We start from the raw sequence: 27791 nt of genomic DNA, 5'->3' as shown, positions 1-27791 counted from the left end.
ATATAAAATTTGCTCTTAGGAAAAGATAGAGTGAAAACCACTGATGCAAATTATGAGGAATAGTCCTACACATCAATTAGGTTAGAAATAGCAAATTACTGATCCTTCTGCTGCCTCAGTCAGAAGGCCTAGCTACTAAAGCCTGGCATGAAGTCTCATCATCTTGGCAGCCAAATATTTCTAGATCATTCTCCTCATCATTCATAAACTCCCTCCTCTCCAATCGCCCATGCCAAGACACAAACAATAGCTTGTGAGCTCTATCAATTGCGTTCCTTGATTGACTTTTTGAAAAAACTAAGCTCAAAAATGACCTGTTCCACCTCAGTCCACTCGTTGTCACCTGAAGAAAAATCAACCTCACTGCCACTTTTCTCAACACCTTGAATTCCCTCAGATAAGTCTCCCACACCAATCTACTGCCACATGGGTTTACAACTTTCAGCTTCCCCGTAACTGGGTCTCTTTCTTTGGCCTGAACTGCACGTGCATAGATGGGGTCTAATCCCTCAGTTCTCCATTTCATCAACTCCATCAGAGCAATTGCAGCTTCCTCTTTCTGGGTCAATCTCGTTATTACTTTTACGACGTCTTTTTCTTGCTCGGAAGTAAAGAATTTGAAAGGTGGTAGATATCTTCCACTACAATCTTCAACCAGATTCATTGGATCAAGAATAAAACTTGCTGACCACGCTTGATGATAGTTCTTCAAGAATCTCCTGTTCACCAACTCCATTACTGGTTTTTCTGCAATTGAGAAACTTATGCACCAGCTTTTGACTCTACTCCTCACTTCTTCCCATAAGGGAAAGCACCGGCCTAAGCATGGCTTTTCTTCTTCTATCTCCTGCAGTGTTGCTTTGATTAGCTTTATCAGAGTAACAGCACTGTGTAATTGTTCCCAAAATTTTGGATCTTGAATAACATTGAAGATTTCCCTGCTATCTGGGTTCCCAGAGAGGATATCATCTGTGATTGTCTGACGCAATGCATGTGAGGATCGGGCAATGTTTTCAACTACGGAAATGTCGGTGGCGATGTGCCCGAGGGAGAGGTTCTGGTGGTGGTTGCAGGTGTTTATGATGGGAAAGTGGTAGGTACTGAAAAAGTGGGTGATTTTGTAGCACAGAGAGGCAACAGAGGCAAACATAGGGAGTTTTCTGATGAAGTCTTTCAGAAGGTTTTTGAGTGCGTTTGATTGGCATGTGAGATTCACCATCCAGTGGTGGTGGAGTTCTAATTCACGCAGAGCTTGGGAATTAACATTGCCGATATCTGTGACAATTCCAGCACACCGGAGAGCATCATCACCAGAAATTTCTATGATAATTGACCAAAGTGCTTCTTTGATATAATCAACGGCAGGATTGTGGGTACCGAGGATTAGCACTTTGTGGAAGAGACTGCTTCCATTGGGAAGGTTCAACATAACATTCACAAAAGCATCGATGTCCGCAGAATTCTCACTCTTGTTTGTCGTCTTCCACCCATTGGTGGATAGCTGAAAAAACATGGTATCTTTGAGTTTATCTTCGGTTTCACGCTTAGCATTTGCATATTTGGTGTCTAGTTTTGATCCAGTCATGTATGTTTTGTTCACCTGTGGGAGGCCTAGATGGTGAAGGAACGCTTTGAATTTTGGGTGATCAAGGCAGGAGAAAGAAACAGACCCACATGACTCATAGAACCAATCTGAGAGCAGATCAAATGCTGTTTTTATCTGTGTTTGTGTCAGGTGTGGCGTGGTTGGGCTCAGGACCATCGGCTCTGGGGAACAAGGGGCAGGAATCATGGCAAGTTGTGGTATTGGTGCTGGCAATGCAAGTTGGCTGAACTTTCTGGATTTATACATGACACCATTGGAGTCAGCCCCAGTGTTTAGGGCTCCAGTATTGAAGTTAGGGCAAGTGCCCCGTTTAAGATGCTCAGTTGCAGTTCTGGAAGGATTGGAAGCGGAGAAGAGAGCACTGCAAAGTCCACACCGCAGTCTAATGGCTTTGGCCGTGCCCGTGTCTTGGTTTTGGAAGAGAATGGGCTCAAGATGAGACCAATACCAAGCCCCTTTTCCTTTGATGGCCCTTGTCCTAACTGTTACTAGTCCATTGTACCTTTTCTGCAAATTCTTGGAGAACAAATCATCTTCTTGAGCATGACATGTTGCTGCCATGTTACTGGTCGCTAATTCTGCTCCTCTGCCTCTGTCAAGACAAATTGAATCCAGCAAAATCTGTCATTATCTGACCCTGAAACTTTAGCCATTGTTTTATCTTTGAGTCAGCAGAATTCTGCTCTTCTTTGTTCTCTTGAAGAAAATATTTCAAGTTATGTTAGCTTTCTGAATACAGTGATGCAGATTCTACATGGGTTTTGGTCAGTATGTGGAAATCATTTGAATTGACATAATATAATGCATAATCAAAGCATCAGGAGAAAGCTTTGGGATCTGATTGAACTGTTCATGTGATATAATACAAGTGAGGTAAAAAAAGAATCAGTCTCCAGAAATTGCACAGATACTACATGCCTTGCTTAAACAAAATTTAGTCCACCGAGAAGTTGCACAAACCAAATTTTGCTATGGGGGTTTTGGGTACTGAAGGCTTAATTAAGAGATAGACCTAGAGAAACTGTAGACATGGGCAGAGTGAAGTAGCAAACGAATTTTTTTTTTTTTTTGAAGACTGAAATAAGCAAGGCAGGTAAAAATGAATTAGAGTTGGAACAGAAATGAACAATTGGAGAACCACAAAAACATCATCTGAAGTTCTATTAAAACACCCAAACAAGTATGAAGCATGTGATAACAGTTGATTTAAAAATAAAAGAAGAAGAAAACAAAAGAGAAAGAGCAAACCATGAAAACCCACTCAAATGCTCAGTAATGGAACAAAACTAGTAAGCCTATATAAAACATGACCATTAAGAAATTGTAACTTTGAGCTGTAAACAAGAGAACACTTACCTTTTTGCCTCCAAAAGCTTTGACTGGAGATGAGAAAGGGGAGAGTATGGGATGAAATAGGTGGGGGATGTAATAATGGTGCCGTGTATTCACGCATGTGAAGCAGTGAATGGAAGTGGTTAACAGCTTTTGATTAGATAAGAAAAACAAAAAGTGAGATGATTATGGTGGGGGCTGTTATGTGGTATAGTGGGTGGTGTGACAAAAAGAGGTTGAAATGGACAAAAACCACAGCAATAAATAATTAAGTGTTTGTTGGTAGCTAGTAAATCAGTTGTTGCGTGGGTGAGGTTACATGATTGAGTGTTAGTTGCTCTCTCAAATCGGTTCTCATATTTGATTATGGCTACTGAAAATTTTCCTGTTTTTGGTAAACTCTTTTTTTTTTTTTATGGAATTCTTTTCCAAGATTGACAATTTTCCTTGTTTTTCAATAAAAACTGCAAAAATACTAAACCCTGGAATTTGTTTTTACATCTAATAATTTTTCTATGGAAAATATTATTTTCTATACTTTTCTTTTCTCCATAACCAAACACCCCCTAAATATACTTAATGGCATATTCAATTAACATTCTTCACCTTTTGAATGATATATTTGAAATATGAGATAAGTGTTCCTACACGGCCGTGTAGATAAGCTTATCTACTCCTCCCTTTTAAAAGTACAGTGGGCCCACATATTGTGGATGATCCAAAGCATTCATTTGATAGGTCTTATCATAGATAGGGTGTGCCCAAAAAATCAGCACCAAAGGGTCATCCTAGCCCTTCGTTTTGTTGGGCCTTGTAGAAACAGAATGGACGCATCTTACGCATCTTACACAGTGCGTCCATTCTGTTTCTACAAGGCCCAACAAAACGAAGGGCTAGGATGACCCTTTGGTGCTGATTTTTTGGGCACACCCTATCTATGATAAGACCTATCAAATGAATGCTTTGGATCATCCACAATGAGTAGGCCCACTGTACTTTTTAAGGGAGGAGTAGATAAGCTTATCTACACGGCCGTGTAGGAACACTTATCTCATATCTCATTTGAAAAATTATATTTTCGCCCCCTTTTAGTTGTCTTTTCTTGAAAATAACTTTATTTTCAGGAAAAAGACCACGTCCAAAAAAAAAAGGGCTCTTCAAAAAATTAATGATTTGAGTCCACGTTCTCTAAAATCTTGTGATTAGGGGCCACCAAATCTAATCAACATTATTGTGATGATTAGAGTTAGGTCTAATGTATATATATGTCATACTATACAAACACATGGATGGTATGATGTTGCTTGTGAGGAAATGGAGATAGGAGTGCATTACATTCTAAGAGGTGATGATTAAAGAGATAAGTGGTTGTTATATTACTTAATGGAGTGTGATGGAGAAACCTTAAGGCCCTCTTCGTTTTAGACTGTGAGAACCGATTGTAAGTCCAAAACCGATTATTCGACTAAAATTTACTCTTAATTTTGAGTCCAATGATCGGTTTTTGATTCACAATCGGTTCTCAAAATCCAAAACAAGTACGTGTTTGGATTATCAGGGGCAGAATCGGTATCCTATTTTGATTCCGGCATTTGTTTTAAAATAATAAGCAAAATTAAAGGGCAGAAATGACGTAGTTGGAGAATTAAAGGGGAAGGATGTTGGAATCTGTATCCCGCCCTAAGAGGTGGTATTCTGATTACGCCCCGGTTGGAATGAAATTATTTATAATTGATTTCCTATTTCAATTTTCTAGTTCCATTCCCAAGGTGATCAGAATATGATGTCGATTCCGATTCCGATTCCGGCAATCCAAATGCACCCTAAATTATCTTGTCACAGTGGCAAGGGAGAGTTTTTAATGAATAATGATTTAAAAACTCTCCCTTGCCATTGTGACAAGATAAATTTAGGGACAAAGGCTTTGTTGATTTGAGTTGAATGATTCAGAAGCTGTATTGAGAACCTGAGGATGGGAAACCGAGCCGAGCAAGAGGAAGTGCAAGCCAAAGGCTACGGAGCAGAAACTGTGAGGAGCTGGGTCCCCTAAATCCAAAGACCCCTAATCTGTTGCCCCTAAAATAAGCCCTAGCGTCCAAGGCCACGACCAGGTGCATCAACTTAGGACAATTACAAACGCATCCCCGTCCTCCACCAGAGTAATCGTTCGATCCTCAACACGTGGCCATCTCCAGGCATAAGGGACCACCATCACCTGTCACCCAACTGACATCCACCTTCCCCCAAGACCATACTGCACGATACTAGTCCGCCACCTCACCTGTGCTTAAGCTGTTGGAGAAGTTGGTAAGTTAACATGGTATCAAAGCCAAAGGTCTTGAGTTCAAACCTCCTGGATAACAAAAATCCACATGCGATGGTCAGCCCAAAGTGGGACCACATATGCCACGTGTTTGCCAAGTGGGCTACACGTGCGGGGGGGAGTGTTAAAGTATAAAAGATAAATAACGCCTTTCTCCAACAGCTTAAGCTTTTGGAGAAGTTGGTACTCACAAGAAACATGTCACATTAGCTAACTGCCCAAAAGGGAGGGCATTAATTGAACCTTCTAATCGCCTTAAATCCTTGTACATGCTGCCCTAGAAATCGTGCCATGCCCCAAGAGCGTCCAATCAACTTCATCCTTTGGCAGCCTGTAGACATCCCATTTTGACTGGACCCTAATTCTCGAAATAGAATAAAATTTCGGAGCCCAATCTCGACATTTCCGCAAAACCAAGCCCCGAGGGTGAAATAACCCGAAAAGATGCTCATTTGCATATCACTAGACACTAGCGAAACCTTTGTGGAACCCAAGTCGCACCCCAACCCATGCCTTGGGTTTAAGTTGAGTGTAATGTGAAAGGTAATAGGAGGGTGAAACATCCGACATGGGTGTGCTAATACCAATCCCTTTGGATAACAAAACAACATCTAAATGCCACCCTCTTTCCTACCTGAACCACCCCATAGTGTAAAAGGAGAGTCATGAATACACATAGAGGGGGGCTGTCCTGGGAACAAAAGGAGCAAAAATATCATTTTCTTTTGGTCTTAGGGATCGAACGAGGGTTTTAAATAGGGTTTTTTTCTTCATTTTTCGAGATTTTTTTTTTCTTCATTTTTCGAGATTGATAGAGAGGGAGAGGAGAAATCACCGACGGCCACCATTTCCAACCGGATACACCCCATCTTTTCCACCGAGCCACCACCATCTCCATCTATAAATAGAGAGGACTTCTCTCATTTTCGAGGAGATAGAGCAGAAGAAAAAAAAACAGAGAGAGGGAGAGAAGAGAAAATTCCAAACCCTAGCTTTTGGTCCTCCTTCTCCTCCGGTGAGTTTGCCGGAGCTCCGTCCAAGGTTTTCTCAGTACAATCCTTTAAATCTCTTTTCTTTTAATACATCTTGTTGTTTTCCCTTAGCTAGAAGCCCTAAATTTCTCCAAAAGTTCAAATTTCATTGTTGAAACCCTAACTCCGGCGAAACTCGACGGAATCCGGTCGTCCACCATTAAATTCGGCCAGCTATTATCTCAACCATTACCATTTCCACTTTATCTTTACCTAGCTCTAGTGAAACCACATCAGCACCTTGCTAATTTTAGGTCTGTGAAGAGGAGTAGGTCTTTGATTTTTAAGGATTCTTGAGAGTAGAAAGAGGATTTTTTCATAACAGAGATAGAGAGAGGGAAGGAGAGAGTACAGAAAAGGGAAAATTTCACTGAAACCTTAGTTTTCTTCATCATCTTCCCCGGCCAAATTTGCCAAATTCCGGCCAATCTCCGGCCGGTTGTTTCCTCCATAGAATTCGAGCTCAGGCCATTTTTTTAGAGCATTTGTTTGATCTGTGTAAAACGAGCTTTGATTCGTATGAAACAAGTTCCAATCTGTGCAAAGCAAGCTCAGGTTTGTACAAAACAAGCTTTGGATCGCCATTTCCTCTGTTTCAAAGGTTAGAATTAAAAGGAAAAATCTGCAGTTCGGAACTTTGCAAAATAGAAAGAAGAAGAAAAGGTAACTTCATTTTATTTTTCTCATATGTTATAGCTGTAGCACTGATTCAATGATTGTGCTGATCTTGAATGATTTTATTTCTTCTTGTTTTGATGCCATCTTGCTGCCTGTTTTGGTCATTGTTTTTTAAGTAAGTATATATAAATTACATAGACTTTGGGGGTTTGTACATCACAGAGCACTCACTATACTGCTTGTTCAATGTCTTGGGCACTCACAATGCCTTGGATTCACTTTATTCCATTTAAAAATATATCCCTTAGAATGAGTTTAGGGTCTGCTTGGCTTACTTTGGATTCTGAGCAAAGGGGAGAAGAGAGGGTTGCCCCTCTAAAATTTCTTAAGGAATTTGGGTCAGTTCTCTAAATATAGTTCTTATTTTTTTTTAAACTCAGAGCACTTTGGGTATATCATTACAATACATTTTATTAGAAACTTCTGAACATCGTGCTGAAATGTAAACCATAGCAGTTCTTTTATATTGTGCTGAAATGAAAACTATTACAGTTCCTCTTCATCATGCTTAAACTGAAAATTATGGTTGTCCATCTTATTTGTACCTGAACTGACAACTATTGTAGGTCATTGTCATTGTATTTGAACTAAAAACTGTGGTAGTTCTTTGTCATTATGCCTGAAATGGAAGCATTTTATGATTCATCCCATTTTTTTTTAATTTATTACTCCTATTAGAACATTCAAATGAAATAATAATATAAGATGGAAGCATAACAACATTATCACCATGGTCTGTTGTCCATTTCTTCATTAAACTGAATCTGTGGTTGTAAAGGAGGAGAAAGAGAAATTTTAAATCTTGAGTAAAGGAATTTTACCTGTAGGTAGGATCCAATGTGCTGCTTGTGTTTTATGAACTGGTGATGTGTATAGTAAGTTGTAAAGGGGCTGTAAATTAGTTGTAATAGAGGTTTTGGGACTGGTTTAGGTTTATTATTAGTATGGGAGGTGATTAGTAGAATTCCATGGTAAATTTACCATGCACATGGACTGTTGGGTGGAAGGACAAGGTATAGGGTGACTATGAGTCAATTAACGTAGGGCGATGAAGGCGTTAGCCCAAGCCCATCTTATAGGGGACTTACCCAGTCCTAGTAGTAATCCCCTCTATCATTTAGAAGACTTGCTAAATCTTTTGGACTTGTTTAGACATTAACCTCCATTTTTCTTATTGTGAAAGGGCGATGAAGACGTTAGCGCAAGCCCATCTTTTAGGGAGACCTACTTGGTCCTTGTAGTATCCCTCTTCCTTTGGTCCTTTATAGAGACAGTCTCAAGTCATTAGATCCTTCCCGCATTGCAACAGCGTTGAAGGCGATAGCCCAAGCCCATCATTAGGGGACTTGCTCGATCCAAGTAGAGCTCTCCTCTTATTTTTAGACTTGTCCAGTGTTTATAAACCCTTAGAATTTTGTCTTTTCATTGCAAGGGCAATGAAAGAGTCATCTAGAGCCCCCCTTTTAAGAGACAAGCTATGTCTCGGTACAAGTTGCACCCCTAGGAGACTTGCCAAGTCTCACAAACATACTTCTTTATCTCCTCTTCTTTTAGGAGACTAGCCTAGTTTCATTAGCACTCCCCTCTTAGGGTTGTGTACTAGGAGTCGGTCCTTAGTTAGAGAGTCATTCTTTAGCATAGGAGTCAGTTCTTCCGTCTTTCAGGAGTCTGTCCTATCATCATAGGAGTTATGATTCTGTCCAACCTCTCATCAAATAATGTGATTTTATCCAATCTTGCAAGGTATAGGATGCTGTCCAACCCTTGCAGAGATGTGATTCCATCCAGCCCTCCCCGCAAAGCATATGATTCTGTCCAACCTTTGCGGAATATGAGAAGTCTGTCATTCCCTTATGATGATAGGATTCTGTCCTCTTGAGTCAAAAACATAAAAAATATCCAAAAATCTCAAAAATCTTGAGTCATTAGGAGTGTAGTTGAGAATATGTTTCCGAACTATGTTGGCTTGATCCCTTTCCACAGGGTACGTAGTGCAGCTTGGGATCCGTATACCAAGTCCAGCCAAACTTTTAAAAATAAACATTTCAAACCTTCTAAAAATACAAAAATTCTTCAAAACCTTTTCGAAAAGATCTTCCCCTAGAGTTAGGAGTCTGTCCTAATTGTGTTGATATGCTATGTCTTGTCGTGTGAGTGTCCCTAGAGTTAGGAGGCCTCAAGTCGTGGTCGGTTAGACACTTAGTCGAGCTGATGGCTAGACTAGGAAACACTTAGTTAACCCATGGTCTTCCTTAGGACACATAGCCTAGTTACACATAGGATATAGGAACCACCTGCATTAGTTTAAGGCTAACCAACTTGCATTAGTTAGGGTAAAAATTACAATTCACTTGAACTTAAGTAATCGCACAAGAAGCTTTAAAAACTAGTCAGGTCTAGTTGACCGAGTTTACGATATCAGTCTTAGATTGTTAGGCATTGTAGTTTAGAACAAGGTTGCCAAGGCGGGAATCGAAAGCGGGATTCGATTCGGGATTCGAAAGCGGGAATCGAAGGCTCCTGGGATGGTGGGAAGCGGGAATCGTGGGTTTGCCAGAGAGTCGACGGGGATTCGCCGGGGATTCGTCGGGGATTCGTTGGGGATTCATCGGGGATTCGCCGGGGAATCGCTGAGAGTCGTGGGGAGTTGGGATTCGCTGGGGATTCGCAGGGAATCGGGGTTCCTATAAAGTGGGAATCGGGGTTTCCCAAAATTGGGAATCGGGGTTTCCCAGAATCGGGGATTCGAATCGAATCACGATTCGGATTCGCGATTCGGGGATTCACGAATCCCCAACTCTGGGTACGAATCATGCTTCCTTGGTTTAGAATAGGTCACCGAACTACGTCGACTCTGATTCTTCCTGAGGCCGGAATACGTAGAGTAGCCGGGATGGATGGTCATCCTGGTCCGAGTCAAGTATCACATTAGAGTGTAGGATTTGTCATGTCGAGTCGTGTGTGGAGTCAAGTTATGTTGTATGTTTTGTTGTGTTTTCTTACTTTTATGTACATGCCTTATACCTTTAGCTATAACATGCATGTGTTTGCTCATCAGAACTTAGACACCAATTAAGCATGACACCCATAACCTAGCTTTTCTTAAGTGACATCTCTTTCATTTCTTTTGCGTGTGCTTATTATTCATCTCCGAGACATGCATGATTAGATAGACGTCTTCTCAGAGATATATATAAACTGAACCAACAATTGGACCCAGAAATGATACATTGGAAGAATCTTTTTGGTCTTCCAATATCAATAGGTTGATTGTTTCGCTCCTGTATCTTCCAGGGGCCCTCTTCGCTCGATCAAGCTGGGAAGGTGCATGATATTTTAGGGTAAGCACTCGTGCAAATGGAGATTCAAGAACTGATCTAATTCATCGCCTAAAACTCTTCAAAATTAATAAATAAATGGCATAAGAGACCAGGTGCTTGCACTTGGGTGGATGAGGTGCTCTTTGGGCCTTCCAAATTTGTAACCAGGCACGAATTTTCTTGTATATCTCTGGTTATCCATTGCAACAGAGCATAGTATGGGATTCAGGGCCTACTTCCTTGGATGACGACTCTTTTCTTTGTTTAAGGTACGTCTTGAATCCAGGCTAGTCCCCGAATCGAGAGGTATCTCACTTTACATCGCCACTCATGCTGTGAGAGGCATTCGTTTTTAGAGTTCCTTGGTAGAGCTCTCCTTCACGTGGATGATTCCAGAGACTTTCTGGGGGCTCGTCCCCCGCCTCTCTCGGATCGGGGTCCACACAGCCATACATTGCTAGGTGTTGACGCCACAAAACAACAAATAAGAAGGCACCCCATCATATCACACCCTGGAATATGGAGCCTTTGCTTACAAAAGGGAACCCTCTCCAAACCTGAGGTAACACAGTCTTCTTATTCTAAGCTCTAATTCTATTTATCTCAAACTGACTTGAGCGTCGGAGTTGTCTGTGAGCGCATGTCGTAGGGTTGTGCCTTCTTGCCGTCAGTACCGGATGACGGGCAGGGCTGACAACATCACGACCGTTCGTTTGCTTAGTTGGATTTGAGCACCAACACTTTCATAATTAGCTATTTAAGTATAAATATACTTATAAGGAAAACACTTCCTCATAAAGTGAAAATCAATGCTGATTTGGCCATTTTGACCGTTTTTTTTCTTGTTTTGCATTAATTGAAGATTTGAAGTCTCTTCTTTTGAAGTTTTTATATGATGCCCGACCGTCAATGTAACAAGGGCTAGGTGGCAAACCACCTAACCCTTGATTTTTGATCTAGAGTGTTTTGACCAGATCAAAAATCAAGGGCTAGGTGGTTTGCCACCTAGGGTCATTTTGACGGTCGGGCATCATATAAATTCTCCTTCTTTTGTTTCTTGCCAACGTGTCACCATGTAAGATCCTATCCAACAATTCACAACTGTCAAGGTTAATAATTTCAGGCAAATCCAATGCCTGTCTCCTTCATGTTGACTTCTTACCAACCCAAAAAAAAGAAAGAAAGAAAGACTTATTATGCCACTACTCTCTAGTCTATGCCGCGCATCCCAACATGCCCAATTGCAATGGCTTTTGACAGCCGCTTAAATAATGAAAAACAAGATTAGTTCGTCTCGTTATCAAAACAGTGTAGGGGAAATGCTTTCTGTGCTGGTCCCTAACAAATACCAACAATGTAATGGGAAAATCACTATCAGTAGTCTTAATTTAGGGAAAGTGATATTTACGCCCCTTTTGATTATTAGGGACACCGAGCGCCACTATATCAATCACTAAAGGGGGGCTTAATGTACTTGACGTCATAACGTTTTTCGTTAGGTTTTAAAGGCAAAAGAAAAACGTCAAAGCGGTGAATTTATCCTAAAGCAGTGAACCACTCTCCCAGAAACCGTGAAAGGGGGGGATTTTATCCGTTTAAGAGGGGGCGGGGGGGGGGGGGGGGGGGGGGGAATAAAAAAAAGGGTTTTATGAGAAAAATGAGATTTTCATTTAAACATAAAGCCCTAATCATCTCAGCTCGCTCCTCCTCTTCGCTTATCTATGCCCCGTCGTTCTCTCTATTCCATAGTCGTTGCTGACGTGGACTGCCGGAGAAGACGACCTGCGAATACAAACTTAAAGCAAGGGGCGACTTGTACCAGGAATAGGTGAGGGGCCCTCATCTAGGTTTATTTTATTATTATTCCGGACTCTTTCTTCTTTACTCTAGGAATTAGGGTTTTGGCTGATGGAAGAAAACTCACGAGTTATGAGATCTTCTAGAGCCCTAATTCACATGAGTCAAAGGGCCTCGTGTAGCCTTAAACCCTGAAATGAAAACTGATAAAAGAAAAACGATTCCGGGGTTTTATTGCAGCTTCCAAACCTTTTTGACTCGTAGGGTTATTAGGGTTTCGGCTCAAATAATTCCCACGAATCATTCACGGATCAGAGAGGGTTTTTTGTAGGGGCGCTTTTGCTCTACAAATAGAAAACTCCACAAATTAGATGTTTTTCATTTTCCGGCTTTTTTCTACAGATCAAGTAACATGTTGGTTTGGATTTCATCATGGTTTTGAGTTTTGAGTCTTTTGACATGACAGTGAAAATACAAATGGCATTTCTTGGGAGGCAGATCACTTTTAAGATTGAATGGCAAAGGTGGGCTCTTGCTGTTGCATTGTTTGCCCACCCTTTGCTCTCTGTCTCTCTCTCTCTAGTATCTGTTTGCTGTTTGGTAATTGTTTCAAAATGATGCGTACAATTCATCTAGTTGTTTATTACTGGCAGCAGCTGCTTGAAGATTGACATTTTAACCATTTCTGCTTGGTATCAGCTATTGAACTCTCGGTTCTATGTTTCTTTGAATTGATCTGTAATTATTTTCTTGTGTTGCTTGCTTTACTAGATAATTTTCTTGCTTTAGTAGACAATTCGTGCCCTTCTATCAGCTTAACTTTTGTTTCCTCCTATTTGCTGTCAGTGGAGGCAGCTCACACATGGCTTACAATGCACCTGGGACAAGCCGGCAGTTTAAGCTGGCCAAGGAAAGCGAACTCAGAATTGAAGTAGGCACCGAGACAAGTCTCCGCCTGCGTCTCCTCTCTGGCTCTGCTGAGATCTTTGGAACAGAGCTACCTCCAGAAAACTGGGTCACCTTCCCCCCAAGGCTCAAATTTGCTATTTTTACTTGGAACGGGGCCACCGTTGAAGTAAATGGGACTAGTGAGGTGGAATATGTTGCAGATGAGACACCTATGGTGAGCTATGTTAATGTTCATGCTGTGTTGGAGGGGCGAAGGGCTCGAGCTAAAGGGTTCTCCACTAATGACATAGATTCTTCTCAGGGCCCCAGGGTTATTGTTGTTGGGCCTACGGATTCTGGAAAAAGTAGTTTGTCGAGAATGCTTCTTAGTTGGGCATCTAAGCAGAGTTGGAAACCTACTTTTGTGGATTTGGATATTGGTCAGGGATCTATAACCCTTCCCGGATGTATTGCCGCTACACCAATCGAAATGCCAATAGATCCAGTGGAAGGGATTCCCCTTGAAATGTCGATAGTTTACTTTTTTGGGCACATAACCCCAACTGCGAATGCAGAATTATACAAAGTTCTTGTGAAGGAGCTTTCTCGAACCCTAGAAAGACAATTTTCTGGTAATGCTGAATCTCGAGCTGCAGGCATGGTGATCAACACCATGGGATGGGTAGAAGGCCTTGGCTATGAGTTGCTTCTTCATTCGATTGATGCGTTCAATGCAAATGTAGTTTTGGTTTTGGGTCAGGAGAAACTCTGCAGCATGTTAAAAGACGTTTTAAAGAACAAACCAAATGTTGATATTGTGAAACTTCACAAGTCAGGAGGTGTTGTGCCGAGAAACACAAAGCTCCGCCAGAAGGACAGAAGCTATAGGATAAGGGAATACTTTTATGGTCTCGTGAATGATCTGTCTCCGCACTCGAATGTTGTAAACTTTGGTGATGTTTCTGTTTTCCGAATTGGTGGTGGGCCACAGGCGCCTCGTTCGGCCCTTCCAATTGGTGCAGAGCCCGCAGCGGACCCTACACGGCTTGTCCCTGTGAACATTAATCGTGACCTGCTTCATTTAGTTCTTGCAGTTTCATATGCAAAGGAGCCTGATCAGATTATCTCAAGCAATGTTGCTGGGTTTATTTATGTCACAGACATCGACATCCCAAAGAAGAAGATTACATATCTTGCACCTTGTCCGGGTGAACTTCCAAGCAGATTTTTGCTAGTAGGAACTTTGACGTGGCTGGAAAGCTAAAATTTTGGTAAATTCAACAGTGTCCTAAGGTGCATCTTCTAAAATGACAATTCTGCTGTTGATTTATTTTTTATTTTATTTTATTTAACAGCATTTTGGCTAAGATGTTCCTCTAGCGTATAAGCATCTGTACTCGGTATATGTAAAAGGTTGAACATTGGAATGTGTAAGAAGAGGTTTCTTATAATTCTCATATTTGCTAGCTGTCACACCACCTCTATTTCACTGCAATTTATATTTGGAGCTGATTAGGACACCTCTGTTCCATAAAACTACGCCTGCTTTGTCCATTTTTAAACTGTAGATATTCACCTTTCTTCCATTGTTTATCACATTTCTAAAGGCAAGCAAAGAGAGGATATGTTACTGTAAAAGATCATAAGTTTGTGTTTCTATAGAAGAATGGTACTATGAGAAGTTTGACTTGAGCCCACCCACCTGTAAGGTTGTCAACGGACCTAATTTGGATTGGATCCGCCTATTTATGTGTCACTATCCCTTTGAATCCTAGCTCGGTTGGATCTTTCAGTCAGATCCATAGATCCTACTTCTTTACATGTGTCACGGTCCTTAAAATAAGGCTACAAAACTCGGCACTGTTGGGGAAGTGGCTGTGGAGGCATGGAGAAGAAAAAGAGGCACTATGACATAATATCATGGGCATCAAATATAAGCGGGGTTGGGGGGACTGGGAGAGTAGGAATTAGGTCTTTAGACGATGTTTCAGGTGCATGAAGTCAATCAGTTCGTCCAAACCTTGGTACGAGCCACTTGTTAGATTTAGACTAGGGAGGGGGATGGAATATGGTTTTGGGTATATCCTTTGTTAGGCGAGTCCTGTTTGTGCCATGCATTCCTGGACCTATTCCGTCTAGTGATGAATAGAGAGGCTAGACTAAGTGATTATTTGGTGAGGGAGGAGGGAGGGGATAGGGTGTGGGACATTAGGTTGAGACGCAATCCCCCAAAGATAGTGAGATCTCTAGTTTGTTGTGGGACATTAGGTTGAGACGCAATCCCCCAAAGATAGTGAGATCTCTAGTTTGTCCTCGTTGCTTGAGCTCCTGTCTTCACCTACTGCATCCCTAGTGTGTTCGAATGTAATGATTTGTGGGCACTCGAGCCTCAAGGAGAGCCTTTTCAGTCTTTCATTCATTCTTTTATTTATTATTATCCTTAGTAGTAGTAGTACTACCGTACTACTACTACTGTTACTGTAACTATTACTACTACTGTTAGTATTATTGTTACTATTAGTATTATTATTATTATTATTATTTATTATTATTATTATTTTGATCAAGCAAATAGATTGCCCAAAGAGGAGGTGGAAAAAGCAGGGGAGAGAAGTTGTATCCTGGTAGCTGTCTTACGATCGCATGGAACAGCATGAAGCTCTTTCTTCTCCTTGTTTTTGCATCTTGTTCCTTGGGTTCAGGTGGATTCGAGGTGGGGATATTTTGACACGGGAAAAAATGAGCAATGGTGGGTGAACAGTTTTGCTTTTCTCCAATGGTTGCTAGAACTGCTTGAGGAAACCAATATCAAAGTTCTCAGCCGACGCGGATGCTATATTCTCAGAGCTGCAAGTGCAGTGCTGCAATTGATGCTGGTGGGGTCAGAGTCATTTTCAATTTGCTAGGATTCTGTAATTTTAAGGATCTCGGGGAGGTTTTTTTCCTTTGGGGTATATGCAGGGAACCCATGTAAGATTCTGGGTTTCTTTTTTGGGGGACATCTTGCCACCTTTTCGATGTAATTTGGGCACATTTAATAGTTGTCATCTTAAAAGTAATGTGTTACGGTCCCATTAAGAGTTAGAGCATCTGTTGGGGTGTCATAGGTCCTAATTTTGTTTTACACAACTAAAATAAGGAAATGATATATGCGCCAGTGTTTCGATAAACATGCGCTCAACTTGTTTGTCGTGTAGTATTTAAAGGGATATCAGAGGATATTACGGTTCTCAAAAAGCTCTTTAAACCCTTTAAATACTTGTTTGTCGTGTAGTATTTAAAGGGATATCAGAGGATATTACGGTTCTCAAAAAGCTCTTTACACTCTTTAAATACTACACGACAAACGAGTGGAGCGCCTGTGGAGCGCCTGTTTATCAAAACACTTGGCGCAGATATCATTCCCCTTAAAATATTGCACAAAGCTAGAATTTATTGTGTTTTTCAGTCCATACAAAGCTAGTATTTATTGTGTGTTTCAGTCCCATACAAAGAGAACAAAGATGGCAGTAGTTGGCTGACGATTGGTTACTGGAGATGGGACCGATTCGGCAAAAACAATCATACAACAGTAAATTGGAGACGAAATAATACAAATGGAGATGGCAACCAACTAATAGGTCTTTGGGTTGCTTGATTCATTCGAATTGCTTTGTTAGATGTTATATATTGAAAATATCCAAGAAAATATGAAGGTTAATATAGATCTTGATTAGCTTTTTTATGGAGCTATTTCATTGAAGAGTCCCAAGGGAAGTCTCTGCGGGGATCAATCCTAATTATAAAATTTTTGAATCCCAGGTAGGGACATGTATCTGTAATCAAGGCCTTACATCCAGTTGTTTTGGATTTGAGTAATTTTGAGTTCAATAATTAGTTTTGGACTCGCAATCCGTTTTCATAATCCAAAACAAACAGGGCCTTTGCTTGAATACTTTGATAGATCAAAAAGCTCGAAACATCTGGTCGAGGTGAAGTCCATGGCCAATGGCCAATGGCAATGGCCCAGAGATACAGTTTGTCGATTGGATAAACAGATCTGACATGGGGCCTGAAAATTTGCTGTAATGTTATTTGATTGTCATCTCTCACAGGAGTGATTAAGCCATGTAATCACCTAAGATTTCCCCCATATGGTTCTGTTTTATATGCAAATAAGAATTTGGGAGAATCCAAGAGTGAGTTCCACAACTCAGATAAACCATCTTTCAAGTTCAGTAATCACTATGTAACTGGAGAATTCCTGTGGTAACTCAAAATCAAAAGGAAAAGAAGATGAAAAGCCCTCTACAAGAGGTAAGATAATACTACTCAACAGTAGAACTGAAACTAGTATAAAATGAAACAGTACGAAACACCCCATTGCCTTTTTCCAGTTTTAAACCAGGGCCTATAAACACCCCGTACAGATCAGATCATCTTGTGAAATTATGAAACATATATTATCATTTAGGGCTGGAAACTAAATAGCAAAATCAGTGGATGAACACGAGAATAAGATTCAATTTACGATGAGAACCCTAATGGCAAAAGACAAAAATTGTATCCGGGTATCGTTTCTAACCAGCACACCTTCAAAATGGGATGCACTCCTATCTCTTGGATGAAGTTGAACGCCTGCAGATGGGTGATGGTGTAAGTAGTCAGCTGCTTCAAAACTAACATTACAATTCCCAACAGTACAATATCCACATGTTAAGTTCTTGGAAAGAAAAGCCATAATAATATAGACTACCTTCAGATTCGGAGAATAAAACAGATCTAAGGATCTTGGGGTTCTGACCGAAGGTTGACAATATGGGACATAAGCTTAGATAGCTCCGAGATAGCAATCTGGACCTGATCATCATCTTGGTCTCTGTTCACTGGCCAGGAAGATGATGACGGATTGTATCTATATTCACTCGCCGAAGTCCTTGCCTTTTTTGAGGTTAGAACACGCTCCAAATCTGATTGTGTCAGTGCCCTTGGTCTCTGCAGGCAGTAAAATAACAGGTGAAAAAGGAAAATCATCATATTCTCAACTTCTGTGGAATGAATAAAAAATTTCAACAGCTGTAATGATCAACAAAATTCCAAAAACCCCATTTTCCATTCGGACAAAACATCTCCGAGTTTTTTTTCCTTCTTTTTTTCAATTTCTTTTAAATTTCAACAAGGCACAGCTTTAGTAAGATTGGGGGTCAATCCTAACAAAAATCAACTACAGCATCAGAGGAAAATCTGGAAGGATTCATTTCATAAAGTGGTGGTCACTAGTTAGGTATTTTTAAATAATTCTGTATCCAGTGGAAGTTAACAAGGGCAAAATAGAGACGGATAAATATGAAATATGTGATTACCAGAGATGCCTGGCCGTTCTTCTCTTCACGTAATAGCTCCCTCACTGGAAAGTAAGCTGCTTGCTTGCAAAGTTCTAGCAGATCTGAACCGGTATAGCCCTCGCACAAGTTGGCTATGTAATCGTAGTCAATATCGGGTTCTACTTTCTCACCCTTGAGTATCACCTTGAGTATCTTGGCCCTCTCACTGCGGTCAGGAACACCGATTTCGAACGCCTGAGGAAGACGCCGAAGTATTGCCTCATCTAATTCTGAGGGGCGGTTGGTTGCAGCCAGAACCATCACCCGTGCATTTTCTATATTAACAGTAGAAAAGAAACTCTTGCTTACAATAAAAAATTGGAATCAAGTTTATCACCAAAAATACAAAACAAGGAGGAAGATTAGCAAAAAGAAGAATGCATACAGCAAATGGGCAGATTATGTGAACTAACACATCAAGGAAATTTCCTGCTGCAATAAAAGTACAACAACAGGGAGATAGAGACATGACAAGAGTTTAGTATCTTACGATGAAGAGATCATAGCACATGTATCCCCTATAATCATCGCTATATTTTTGAATGATATGATTGTTATTATCCCAGACCCCGCAATGGTAGGAGCCTCATGCACTGGGCCGCCCTTTTATGATTGTTACTATCCCACAAAGTAACAACCTTTGGATGTTTTTGTCACCTCCTTAGGAGATTATTTTTTTCGTTGCGAGTTTGGGACGATGGAACATGAACATAACAAACACAACCCCATGAATGTAACTGTAAATAGTCAAGGTCCATATCAGTAAGAATTTGTATGGGAGAAGCATATCCGAGCACAGAAGAAGGAAGCATGTCGATGACATGCACAACTGTATGAAAGGAATTTGCCCAGAAATGCTTGGGAGCCCTAGAGGGTCCATTTGGATGCCAGGATAGGAATCAGAAATGGAAAAGCCGACAGGGAAAGGGAAGGCTGGGAATCAGAGTCGTCCGATTTGGGAAAAAATGAATATTTCCTTCTACTTCTCAGGTTTTTGTGGCATCCAAACAGACCCAGAGTGAAAGAATATGGAAAGGGTGACCTCTGTGATGTGACAATGTTTCCATTCTCCTACCCCATTTTGAGCCGAAGTATACGGAACAGAAAAACTACCGAGGAATGCCCTGCACAAGGAAAAAAGTTTCGAAATATCTAGGATATGTGTACTCACCCCCGCCATCGCTTTGGAGGTGTGAAATACAAGCACCATGCTGTACGTTAACAAGATCATAGAAGGAACAAAAAACAATGAACACATCTAATTTATATTGAAAAAAATTAATCCATGCAAAACGAGAGTAATCATCAACAAATATAATATTATAATGAGAACTAAACTTTGAACCAACAACTGCAGGATCACAATACATTAGAATGTGCAAGTTGAAAAGGAAAAGTAAGTCCATATAATTATATGAATGTTTGCTAATTTGTCAATTGAGACACTTGCGACTCGACAGATTTTTACATGCAAATATATGAGACTTAGAACCATGGTTTTAAATTTCGACCGAAATCCGAAATTTTGGTGGAGACCGAAACCGAAATTTGCCGAAATTCCGAATTTCGGCCATTGGTCCAAAATTTCGAAATGAATTAAATATTAAATTTTGGTTTTCCGAGGGTCCGAAACGGTTACCAAAACCGAAATTTTAAACCATGCTTAGAACCATGGTTTTAAATTTCTATCGGATTTCGGTGGAGACCGAAACCGAAATTTGCCGAAATTCGTTTTAAATTTCGATCGGATTTCGGTGGAGACCGAAACCGAAATTTGCCGAAATTCGTTTTAAATTTTGATCGGATTTCGGTGGAGACCGAAACCGAAATTTGCCGAAATTCCGAATTTTGGCCAAAATTTTGGTTAATTGTAATTTAAAAAAAAATAAAAAAATAAAATAAAATAAAATATATATATATATATATGTTACAAAATTTCGGCCGAAATTTTGAAATGAATTAAATATTATTTTTTAATTAATACCAAATTTCGACCGAAATTTCAGTTTTCCGAAGGTCCGAAACGGTTACCGAAACTGAAATTTTAAACCATGCTTAGAACTACATAATATAAGACATTGGAGTTTGAGTAGGCCAAACAATGATGTCACAGGCAATGATGACGATGAAGCTGATGCAAAAGGAGACAGTGAAGGCGGCAAATCCAACAAGTCAGAGGTAGAGGTTGCCAAGCTGAAAGTCATGGGAGAGGCAAGCTAAGTGAAATAATAAAGATACTGGCGCCACTATAGAATCTTCTGAATCAAGCATGGCACACTAATCGACCTTCTAGCATTGAGCTTCCTGTTTCCAGATCTTTTACAAGAACAAAGGTGGATGTAAAGATAAGATAATAAAACTAGGAACTAAATTGGGAAACAAAGAATAATTTGTGTTGGATACTGGGAACTACATAGACATATGAGATAGTAAACAAACTTAGAAATGAAAAAATAGCAATTGCACTACAAGTGGCCCCGGACTAAGAACACAAGGCGATATGGAGTTGTGGATCCTAAACCTCTTTAGTAAAACTCATGAGTAGCCTAACCAAGGTGTCCTGGAATCAAAAAGTCGTCCTTGCACATGAGGTTTCTCAGCCTAACCTGGATGCATATGGGGGACACCACCACGTGGTCCCTGTTACTGAAACTACTGGTACTGACCCACGGCCACGACCTTGATTGTGGCCTTGGCCTCGACCACATCCGCTATGATTATTTGATGAATAAAACACCTCAAAGGTGACTAGAGAGGAGGAATGGGGCATGGCATGTTGTAAGAGGATGACTCAAAGATCAGCAAGCCAAGGGAGAACCTTGTGGCTGAGCATTGAAGAGGTAAAAACTGTATAATCATTTTTTTTTTTTTTGAAAGATTTCTCCAAGTCACTTCTTGTATCTCATGCGTTAGAGGCAAGTTTCTATGTCCTCTTGTAACTATTTGTTCTTATCAATAAAATTTAAGTCCGGGTTGAAAAAGTAATAAAATAATAATAAAATCTTCTCCAAGTCACTGCAACATATGTCGATCCTTGTCCTTATCAGCAATGACTTGGTGTATAACTACAAGCTGCTCGAATAGGTTCTTCATCTTCACCAGATACCCTTGAATAGATTGGTTACCTTTCTTGCTATTTTGAAGGCGAACGAACCCGTAACTACATGATGCGGTCTTCAAACTGGTCAAAATGGAAAGCATGAATGGCTTTCCACAGGTCTTACGCAAAGGCACAATCCAAAACCTAAGAGAGAACCTCATGAGAGAGAGTAGAATTGATCAATGCCAGAAGTGGCATACCAATCTTCTAGTTGGAAGGAAGTCACTTGGCAAGTTCAGTAACTGGAATCCTCCCCAAGTATTACTTGACTTTCTCTATTTACATACTCATCATAAACTACAAGTATCCCTTCAAGGTGATCAAGAAGTTCTTGGCTTGTAAGACTGAAATGACTTGTCCTTTCCACAAAAGAAAGCTATCATGGGATACCTTGATGGCCACAAGGTTAGAGAATAGACCCATGGAAGGTGAAGAAGAGGAAGAGGAAAGCATGGAGGAAAAAGACATGATAGAGAAAGATAAAAATGGATTGTGAAGAAGGATTAAAGAAATTGAGCAAAATGGGTTTACAAGATAGAGGATGAAGGAAAAACATGGAGGATCAAAGAGTAGATACAAATGGATTTACATGTCATAGATAGTGCTTTGAATTAACAACATAGAAAATCATATTTTACTGATAAAAGGCAGTCACAATATTAAAGTTCCTATACCAGATTCATAAACAACATTACTATCTTGAGATTGGTGTCAAGTAGAAAACACAAAAAGATAAAGAAGCAACCAGAATTTTTTTTAATGGTAAGAAGCAACCAGAAATTCAACAGTAAAAAGAGAAGCAAGAATAACAATGAACTGTTTAAAGAGTTTAAAATACTCACGGTCTGTGGTAAAACCATCCCACAAAGCCATGAATTCAGTTTTCATGTTAGTCAACGCTTCATGGTCCGTATTACGACGCTGTCCCAAAAAACTATCGACTTCATCGATAAAAATGATAGCAGGCTGGAGCTTGTATGCCAAACTGAATACAGCAGCCACTGAAAGTTCCGGTAAAATATTAAAAAGATACAACATAACGAACCAGAGAGAAAAGTAGATGTTAAATTACAGAACAGCATTAAAGCCCTGTTTAAACTCAGTGGCATATCCTAACAAATCAAATAAAAAAAGAAGTCAACTATATTCTCCATTCACCTAAATAAGGAAGCTAACCGAATGTGAAACTACTAGTTTTAGGGCACAGGGGGCCAACTAACAATATTTAAACATTAAGTTTTGACAAAGAAGTCAGAAACTTACTAGATCTTGAACAAAATGGGTGGATACTATTAGACAAAGCAGGGATGATATTCTCAAGAGTCCCAACAATATGACAACGCCAACATAATGGAAGCATGACATGACCAAGGTAGTAATCCATCATATTATAAAGAAACATGTATAACAGTTCAGCATGAGCCAATAATCGGGCAGCAATAAAGCAACCAAAACAAAGCTGGAGACTAGAGGCACATGGCATTTAATGCTAGACACCAAAAAATGGTTTATAAGACTTGCAGGGAACTTTAAAGGCAACGTTCCCACTACAAAATGCAATCCATGGATTATAGACAAAAAAAGAAAGCAGTAACAAAGATAAGATTAGAATCATAAGTAGAGACCATCTTTTAATTTATTTGTCTTACCATTTCAAAAAAAAAAGTAGAGACCATCTAGTGACTAGAAAAAAGACCAATTTTTTTATTTTTTAGATACATTTAGGTGAAATTGTGCAAATAATTGCTGATGCGAGACACAAAGAACAAATACATGCAAACCTGTTAGAGATAAAAATCCACTTTACTTTAGAATGAGCAAAGTACATGAGGAAATTTGGTAAAACAGTCATACATAGTCATTTACCAGAGTAAGAAACTCTGTTCGGCACGAAACAATAAACTGCAATGTGATAGAACAGAACAATTTCTGTAGATGAGATACTTCTGGAATTATTGAGGCATTTCAACTTTTTCAATCCAACTCAAGTTCCAATTTATTGTTGTGTGTTACCAAAAGCAAATGGCTTCCACCTTTATCACATCCTCCCATGGTCAGCATACCTTCACACCTCCCTTGCCTTTTAAAACCTAGAATCTCAGTATTATGCATGCTATACTTCGAAGATGAACATATACTGTAACGTCCATTCCAACACATAAAAATCTTGATGAAATAAAAATTAAAAACTGTGATTGATCTACTGGATCAATGAATTCACACACACACACACACACACACACACACACACATATATATATATATATATATATATATATATATATAAAATATATATAGTAGAAGAGAAAAGGAGAGAATTATTTGAATTTCTCCCAAAATTCTATGAGAATTACACATCACTTTTTTTTGACTGTTTTTAACAAAGGCACCCATTCAACCCACATATTTTCAATCCTACCCCCTCCTTTATGCTTTTTAACAAAGGCACCCATTAAAGCCACATAATTTCAATCCTACCCCCCTCCTTTATGCTTTTTAAATTATGGAAACCTCTATAGATTGGAGGGCTAGGATCAGCGTATAGAAATGATTTTACGGGCACAACCTATTGATGTTGTGTTCCATCACATGGACGGTTTTGGATCAACCTATGATGTGGTCCGTACAGTTCTTTGTCGGCCTGTGCATTGCACGGGTTTTTTTTACTAGTGTATATATATATAAGCTTTACCTGCACTCGAGCACAGAAACAGGGGGAGGGGGGCATTGGGAGGGGAGGTGATCCAAACCATTCATTTGGAAGGCCCCATCATGGATGGGGGGTCTACCAAAAAATCAGCTCCATTGGATCACCATAGGGTGTAAATTTGTGGGGCAAAAAATGGACAGATACTGTTTGTCCACAAATCTGTCCATTTTTTGCCCCACAAATGGACACCCTAAGGTGATCTAATGGAGCTGATTTTTGGTGGACACCCTATCCATGAAAGGGCCCATCAAATGAATGCTTTGGATCCCATAAAAAATGTGGCCTCACCCTGTTTTTGAGCTCGAGCGCAGAAACCACACACACGCACACACACACTAAACACGTTTCTTTCCTTTGTCATTCATTTTCTTTCCATGGAATTTTTTATTGGAAAATTTTTTCCACGGAAATTTTTTATTGGAATTTTTCTATGGTGAATTTTTTTACACCTCATGCATAGCAAGGGAGGGGCCCATCATTTTACAACAAATGTTTCAATAAGATGAGGTCCATCATTTTTGCATCATGCATTAATAGTGGGGCGGCTATACTAGCATCCATGCCAACTTATTTTCTTGCCCATCTAAATCTGCTATCAAGAAAAAGCATGCAATAATGTGCTCCTTCAGCACGCAATTTACAGTGCCCCTTCAACATGCAATTTACAGCCTCATACAGCTTTGGAAGCTTCAAATACATAAATAATACTTTTGTCAGCAAACAAGCTATGCATATGTCTGAAACATAGCCCATGGGAGCAATAATATAAACTAAAAGCCCATACTGCTAACATAAGTCATACAGAGAAGATTGATTTTCAAAACTCACAATTAAGATAAAAAAGAATATCAGCTGTTCATAAAAGAACTGGAGAGATTAAATGCAGATAGTGGAACAATGAGAGGATCCTATTCTTACCAAGTTTTTGTGCATCACCAAACCATTTACTCATCAAATTAGATATCCTCACATTGATAAAAACAGCTCCAGACTCTTTTGCTATTGCCTTGGCCAGCATTGTCTTTCCAGTTCCAGGTGGTCCATACAACAATACTCCTTTCTGAGGACTAAGAAGCTTTCCATGAGCAAATAATTCGGGTCTCCTTAGTGGAAGGATCACTAGTTCAAATAATGCTTGCTTAACTTTTTCCAAACCCCCAATAGACTCAAACTCCACATCAATATGGTCAGGATTTATAACATCACATGCTATTACTTCCTGCAAAATAATTAAGAAAAAAAAATGTATACTCAAGTGAACAGATTTTTAAAAACTATAATAAGAACTTTAGAATAATCTGTCCACCTTAGAGTGGAACTAGAAAGTAAAAATGAAATCATCATTCACAAATAAAAGGATGATCCGAATGCACAAACAAAATGTCAGAGATCAGCATTATCTTTTCTATAGACCATTAAGCAAAAATCTGTCAACCATGACTCCTTTTAAGGTGGATCAGGTGATTCAAAACAAAAGAAACCGTAAGATCTTTGAGGAAAAATCTTCTTCAGAAACAAACTTGCGTTCGAAAACCAAAGTTCTTGCATTTAGTTGAACAAACGCTAAAACATTTTGAGGTATCTCTACTCAACATCTCTTTAGGAACTGGATAGAGGTTACGTTTAGTTGGCATCGAAAGAAGGAAAAAGCAGCTAGACGGAAACCTCCACCATCCAACTTAAGCCAGTTGAACTTTGACAAACTATCTCTAGGGAAACCAGGGCCGGAGGGGTTCAGCAATGTGTCTAGAGACGATAAAAAAAAGTCTCTGGTAAGGCTTTCTCAGGTCTGACTGGGATTAAACTCAAAGGAAGCTCAGGTTTCAGCTTTACTCACTGTTTGCTGTTCTATGAAGAGCTTGAAGGAAGTTTATAAGGTCAAAGGTGTCACATTCAATGTTATTTTGTGGGTGACATATTGATGTCCAGGCCGTGGGCTCTGGCGGACATCATGGGCAAGATTTTATGCATACATAGAGGAGAAGTTATCTATTTTTCTCATGCTCATACAGAGGCTAATGTTCTTGCGATTTCTTTGCCAAAGAGGATGTCCAAAGATACATATTAAAGGAGGGGCAATCTCTGGCTCTCTTGTAAGCTCCTGTTACTGTTTTCCCATATTGTTAGTTACTGTTTTTTTTTGTTAAAAGGAGGTCGAGGGGGAACCATACTAACGATCCTACTTAATTCTATTTGATTTCAGATCAGTTCCATAGAGTAAAATATTCTTATTTGACATTCGAAAGAGCATGTTTGAGGTTTAAACCAGAAAATTCACAGAAGTAGTAAGCTTTATTTTCGCTATATTATCAATTTGCTCACATGGTACACTACCCATCTCCAATTATCCAAACCACAATCCAACTCTAACCTTATATTTGCAATTAAAGTCAACTAATTTCCAAGCGGGTTTTCTACCCATAGTATAAACTGTGACAGAATCAAACCAACAGTGCTCACACAACAGAAGCAAACCATTACTAGTAACAAAAACCCATCAAATATTTGCAACAGAGAGGAGCACAACAAACCCTAATGGCAATTGGATGCAACCGAATTAAAGGATAATTGGAAGAACCCACATGAGAGAAACAACAATTTGTATTGTAATCCAGTACGGGCGAATAAAAATGATATAAAGAAACAAACCCAATCAAGAAAACCAATAAATTCAATTCTGAGATAGCAAGAGATATAAAGGGAGAGCAAGGAAAAAAAGATAAGAACCTCGTAGGGGTTAGTTTGAATCAAGGGACGGCCCAATCGCTTGGCGATCTCCTTCTTCTGTTCTTGGGCTTTCTTGCTTGCTTCACGGTTTGGGTCCAGATGGCGAAGGCCCGCGAACAAAACCAGGCAACTTAGGGCCGCGCTCGCCGCGTACAACACCAGTTCCTGGATAAAGCGGGTTTCCGATAATCCCATAGCAGTTTTCCGTCAAAGACACAAGGGACTGTGAGAGAGAGAGAGAGAGAGAGAGAGAGAGAGGGTTTTCCTTCCCTTGCAAGAAAACTACCGACAAAGGAAAAAAAACAAAGGGTCTCTCCTCCTCCTCCTTTCTACGAGCCATCCGATTCTCAACTCTCCTCATTATAAAGGGAGGTTATGATTACGCAAATGCCCTCTAACATCAGATCTGAATGTTAGAGGGTTGATCGTATGGACATAATTTTTTGGGGCACAGCCTATTTAGGCTGTGGCCCATCTAATGGACGGTTTGGATCATCTTATGGGTGCGGGCCTGGCCCGTACTTTTAATAAATGAGGAGTGCCCTCATCATAATAAAGTAGTGCTGATAACATTTCCCATTCTTTATTTTATTTTTTGATAGGTACTGCCAAATAATTGGAGATTTTAAAAGCTAGTGATATTAGCACTAGAATGTTTTCATAATAGCAGAAACTCAGCTTGTCTTTTTTTCTTTAATTGGCTTTTGAAAGCCTTTAAGTAGGCATGTATTGATCTAAACCATGTACAGTGGGGTCACATGAATGCATGATCTAAACCATTTCATTTTTTGCCCAAAAAGGGCCCAATATGATCCTAATTTCACAAATTATGGAGATATAAAATCAATGGCATGGAATAGATACCTCCACAATTGGGGTCATCTCAAGCCCCCATTTTTGCTCATAGAATCAGGGT

At 39.8% G+C, this 27791-nt stretch overlaps 3 protein-coding genes across 7 annotated transcripts; 1 reads left to right on the top strand and 2 right to left on the bottom strand.

Annotated features, from left to right (window-relative positions):
- Positions 1 to 26: 26 nt before the first annotated feature.
- Positions 27 to 3118, bottom strand: LOC143888076 (uncharacterized). The gene is made up of 2 exons (XM_077392371.1): positions 2963 to 3118; positions 27 to 2198 (listed from the first exon to the last, which is right to left on the bottom strand). The coding sequence occupies exon 2, from the start codon at positions 2165 to 2167 to the stop codon at positions 116 to 118; it is 2052 nt and encodes a 683-aa protein (XP_077248486.1). The 5' UTR covers positions 2168 to 2198; positions 2963 to 3118; the 3' UTR covers positions 27 to 115.
- Positions 3119 to 6039: 2921 nt separating this feature from the next.
- Positions 6040 to 14448, top strand: CLPS3 (CLP-similar protein 3). 5 transcript variants are annotated; one of them, XM_077392367.1, is made up of 3 exons: positions 6040 to 6847; positions 10560 to 10852; positions 12934 to 14448. In XM_077392367.1, the coding sequence occupies exon 3, from the start codon at positions 12950 to 12952 to the stop codon at positions 14237 to 14239; it is 1290 nt and encodes a 429-aa protein (XP_077248482.1). In that variant the 5' UTR covers positions 6040 to 6847; positions 10560 to 10852; positions 12934 to 12949; the 3' UTR covers positions 14240 to 14448. The 5 variants fall into 5 exon arrangements, with proteins under 5 accessions (XP_077248482.1, XP_077248483.1, XP_077248480.1 ...); XM_077392368.1 differs by lacking the exon at positions 10560 to 10852 and having other exon boundaries at positions 6040 to 6276; XM_077392365.1 differs by lacking the exon at positions 10560 to 10852.
- A 2835-nt stretch (positions 14449 to 17283) lies between these two features.
- LOC143888074 (P-loop containing nucleoside triphosphate hydrolases superfamily protein) lies at positions 17284 to 27223 on the bottom strand. The gene is made up of 6 exons (XM_077392369.1): positions 26876 to 27223; positions 25067 to 25367; positions 22281 to 22439; positions 18318 to 18613; positions 17711 to 17949; positions 17284 to 17592 (listed from the first exon to the last, which is right to left on the bottom strand). Exons 1-5 carry the CDS (start codon positions 27068 to 27070, stop codon positions 17737 to 17739), a joined length of 1164 nt encoding a protein of 387 aa, XP_077248484.1. The 5' UTR covers positions 27071 to 27223; the 3' UTR covers positions 17284 to 17592; positions 17711 to 17736.
- Positions 27224 to 27791: the final 568 nt, after the last annotated feature.

The sequence above is a fragment of the Tasmannia lanceolata genome, unplaced genomic scaffold (genome assembly GCF_043159265.1).
Source record: "Tasmannia lanceolata isolate RefF3 unplaced genomic scaffold, GAP_Taslan_0.1 ptg000012l, whole genome shotgun sequence".
Taxonomy (NCBI): domain Eukaryota; kingdom Viridiplantae; phylum Streptophyta; class Magnoliopsida; order Canellales; family Winteraceae; genus Tasmannia; species Tasmannia lanceolata.
Note: the sequence above shows the minus strand (reverse complement) of the source record. Positions and strands in the feature narration are given on the sequence as shown.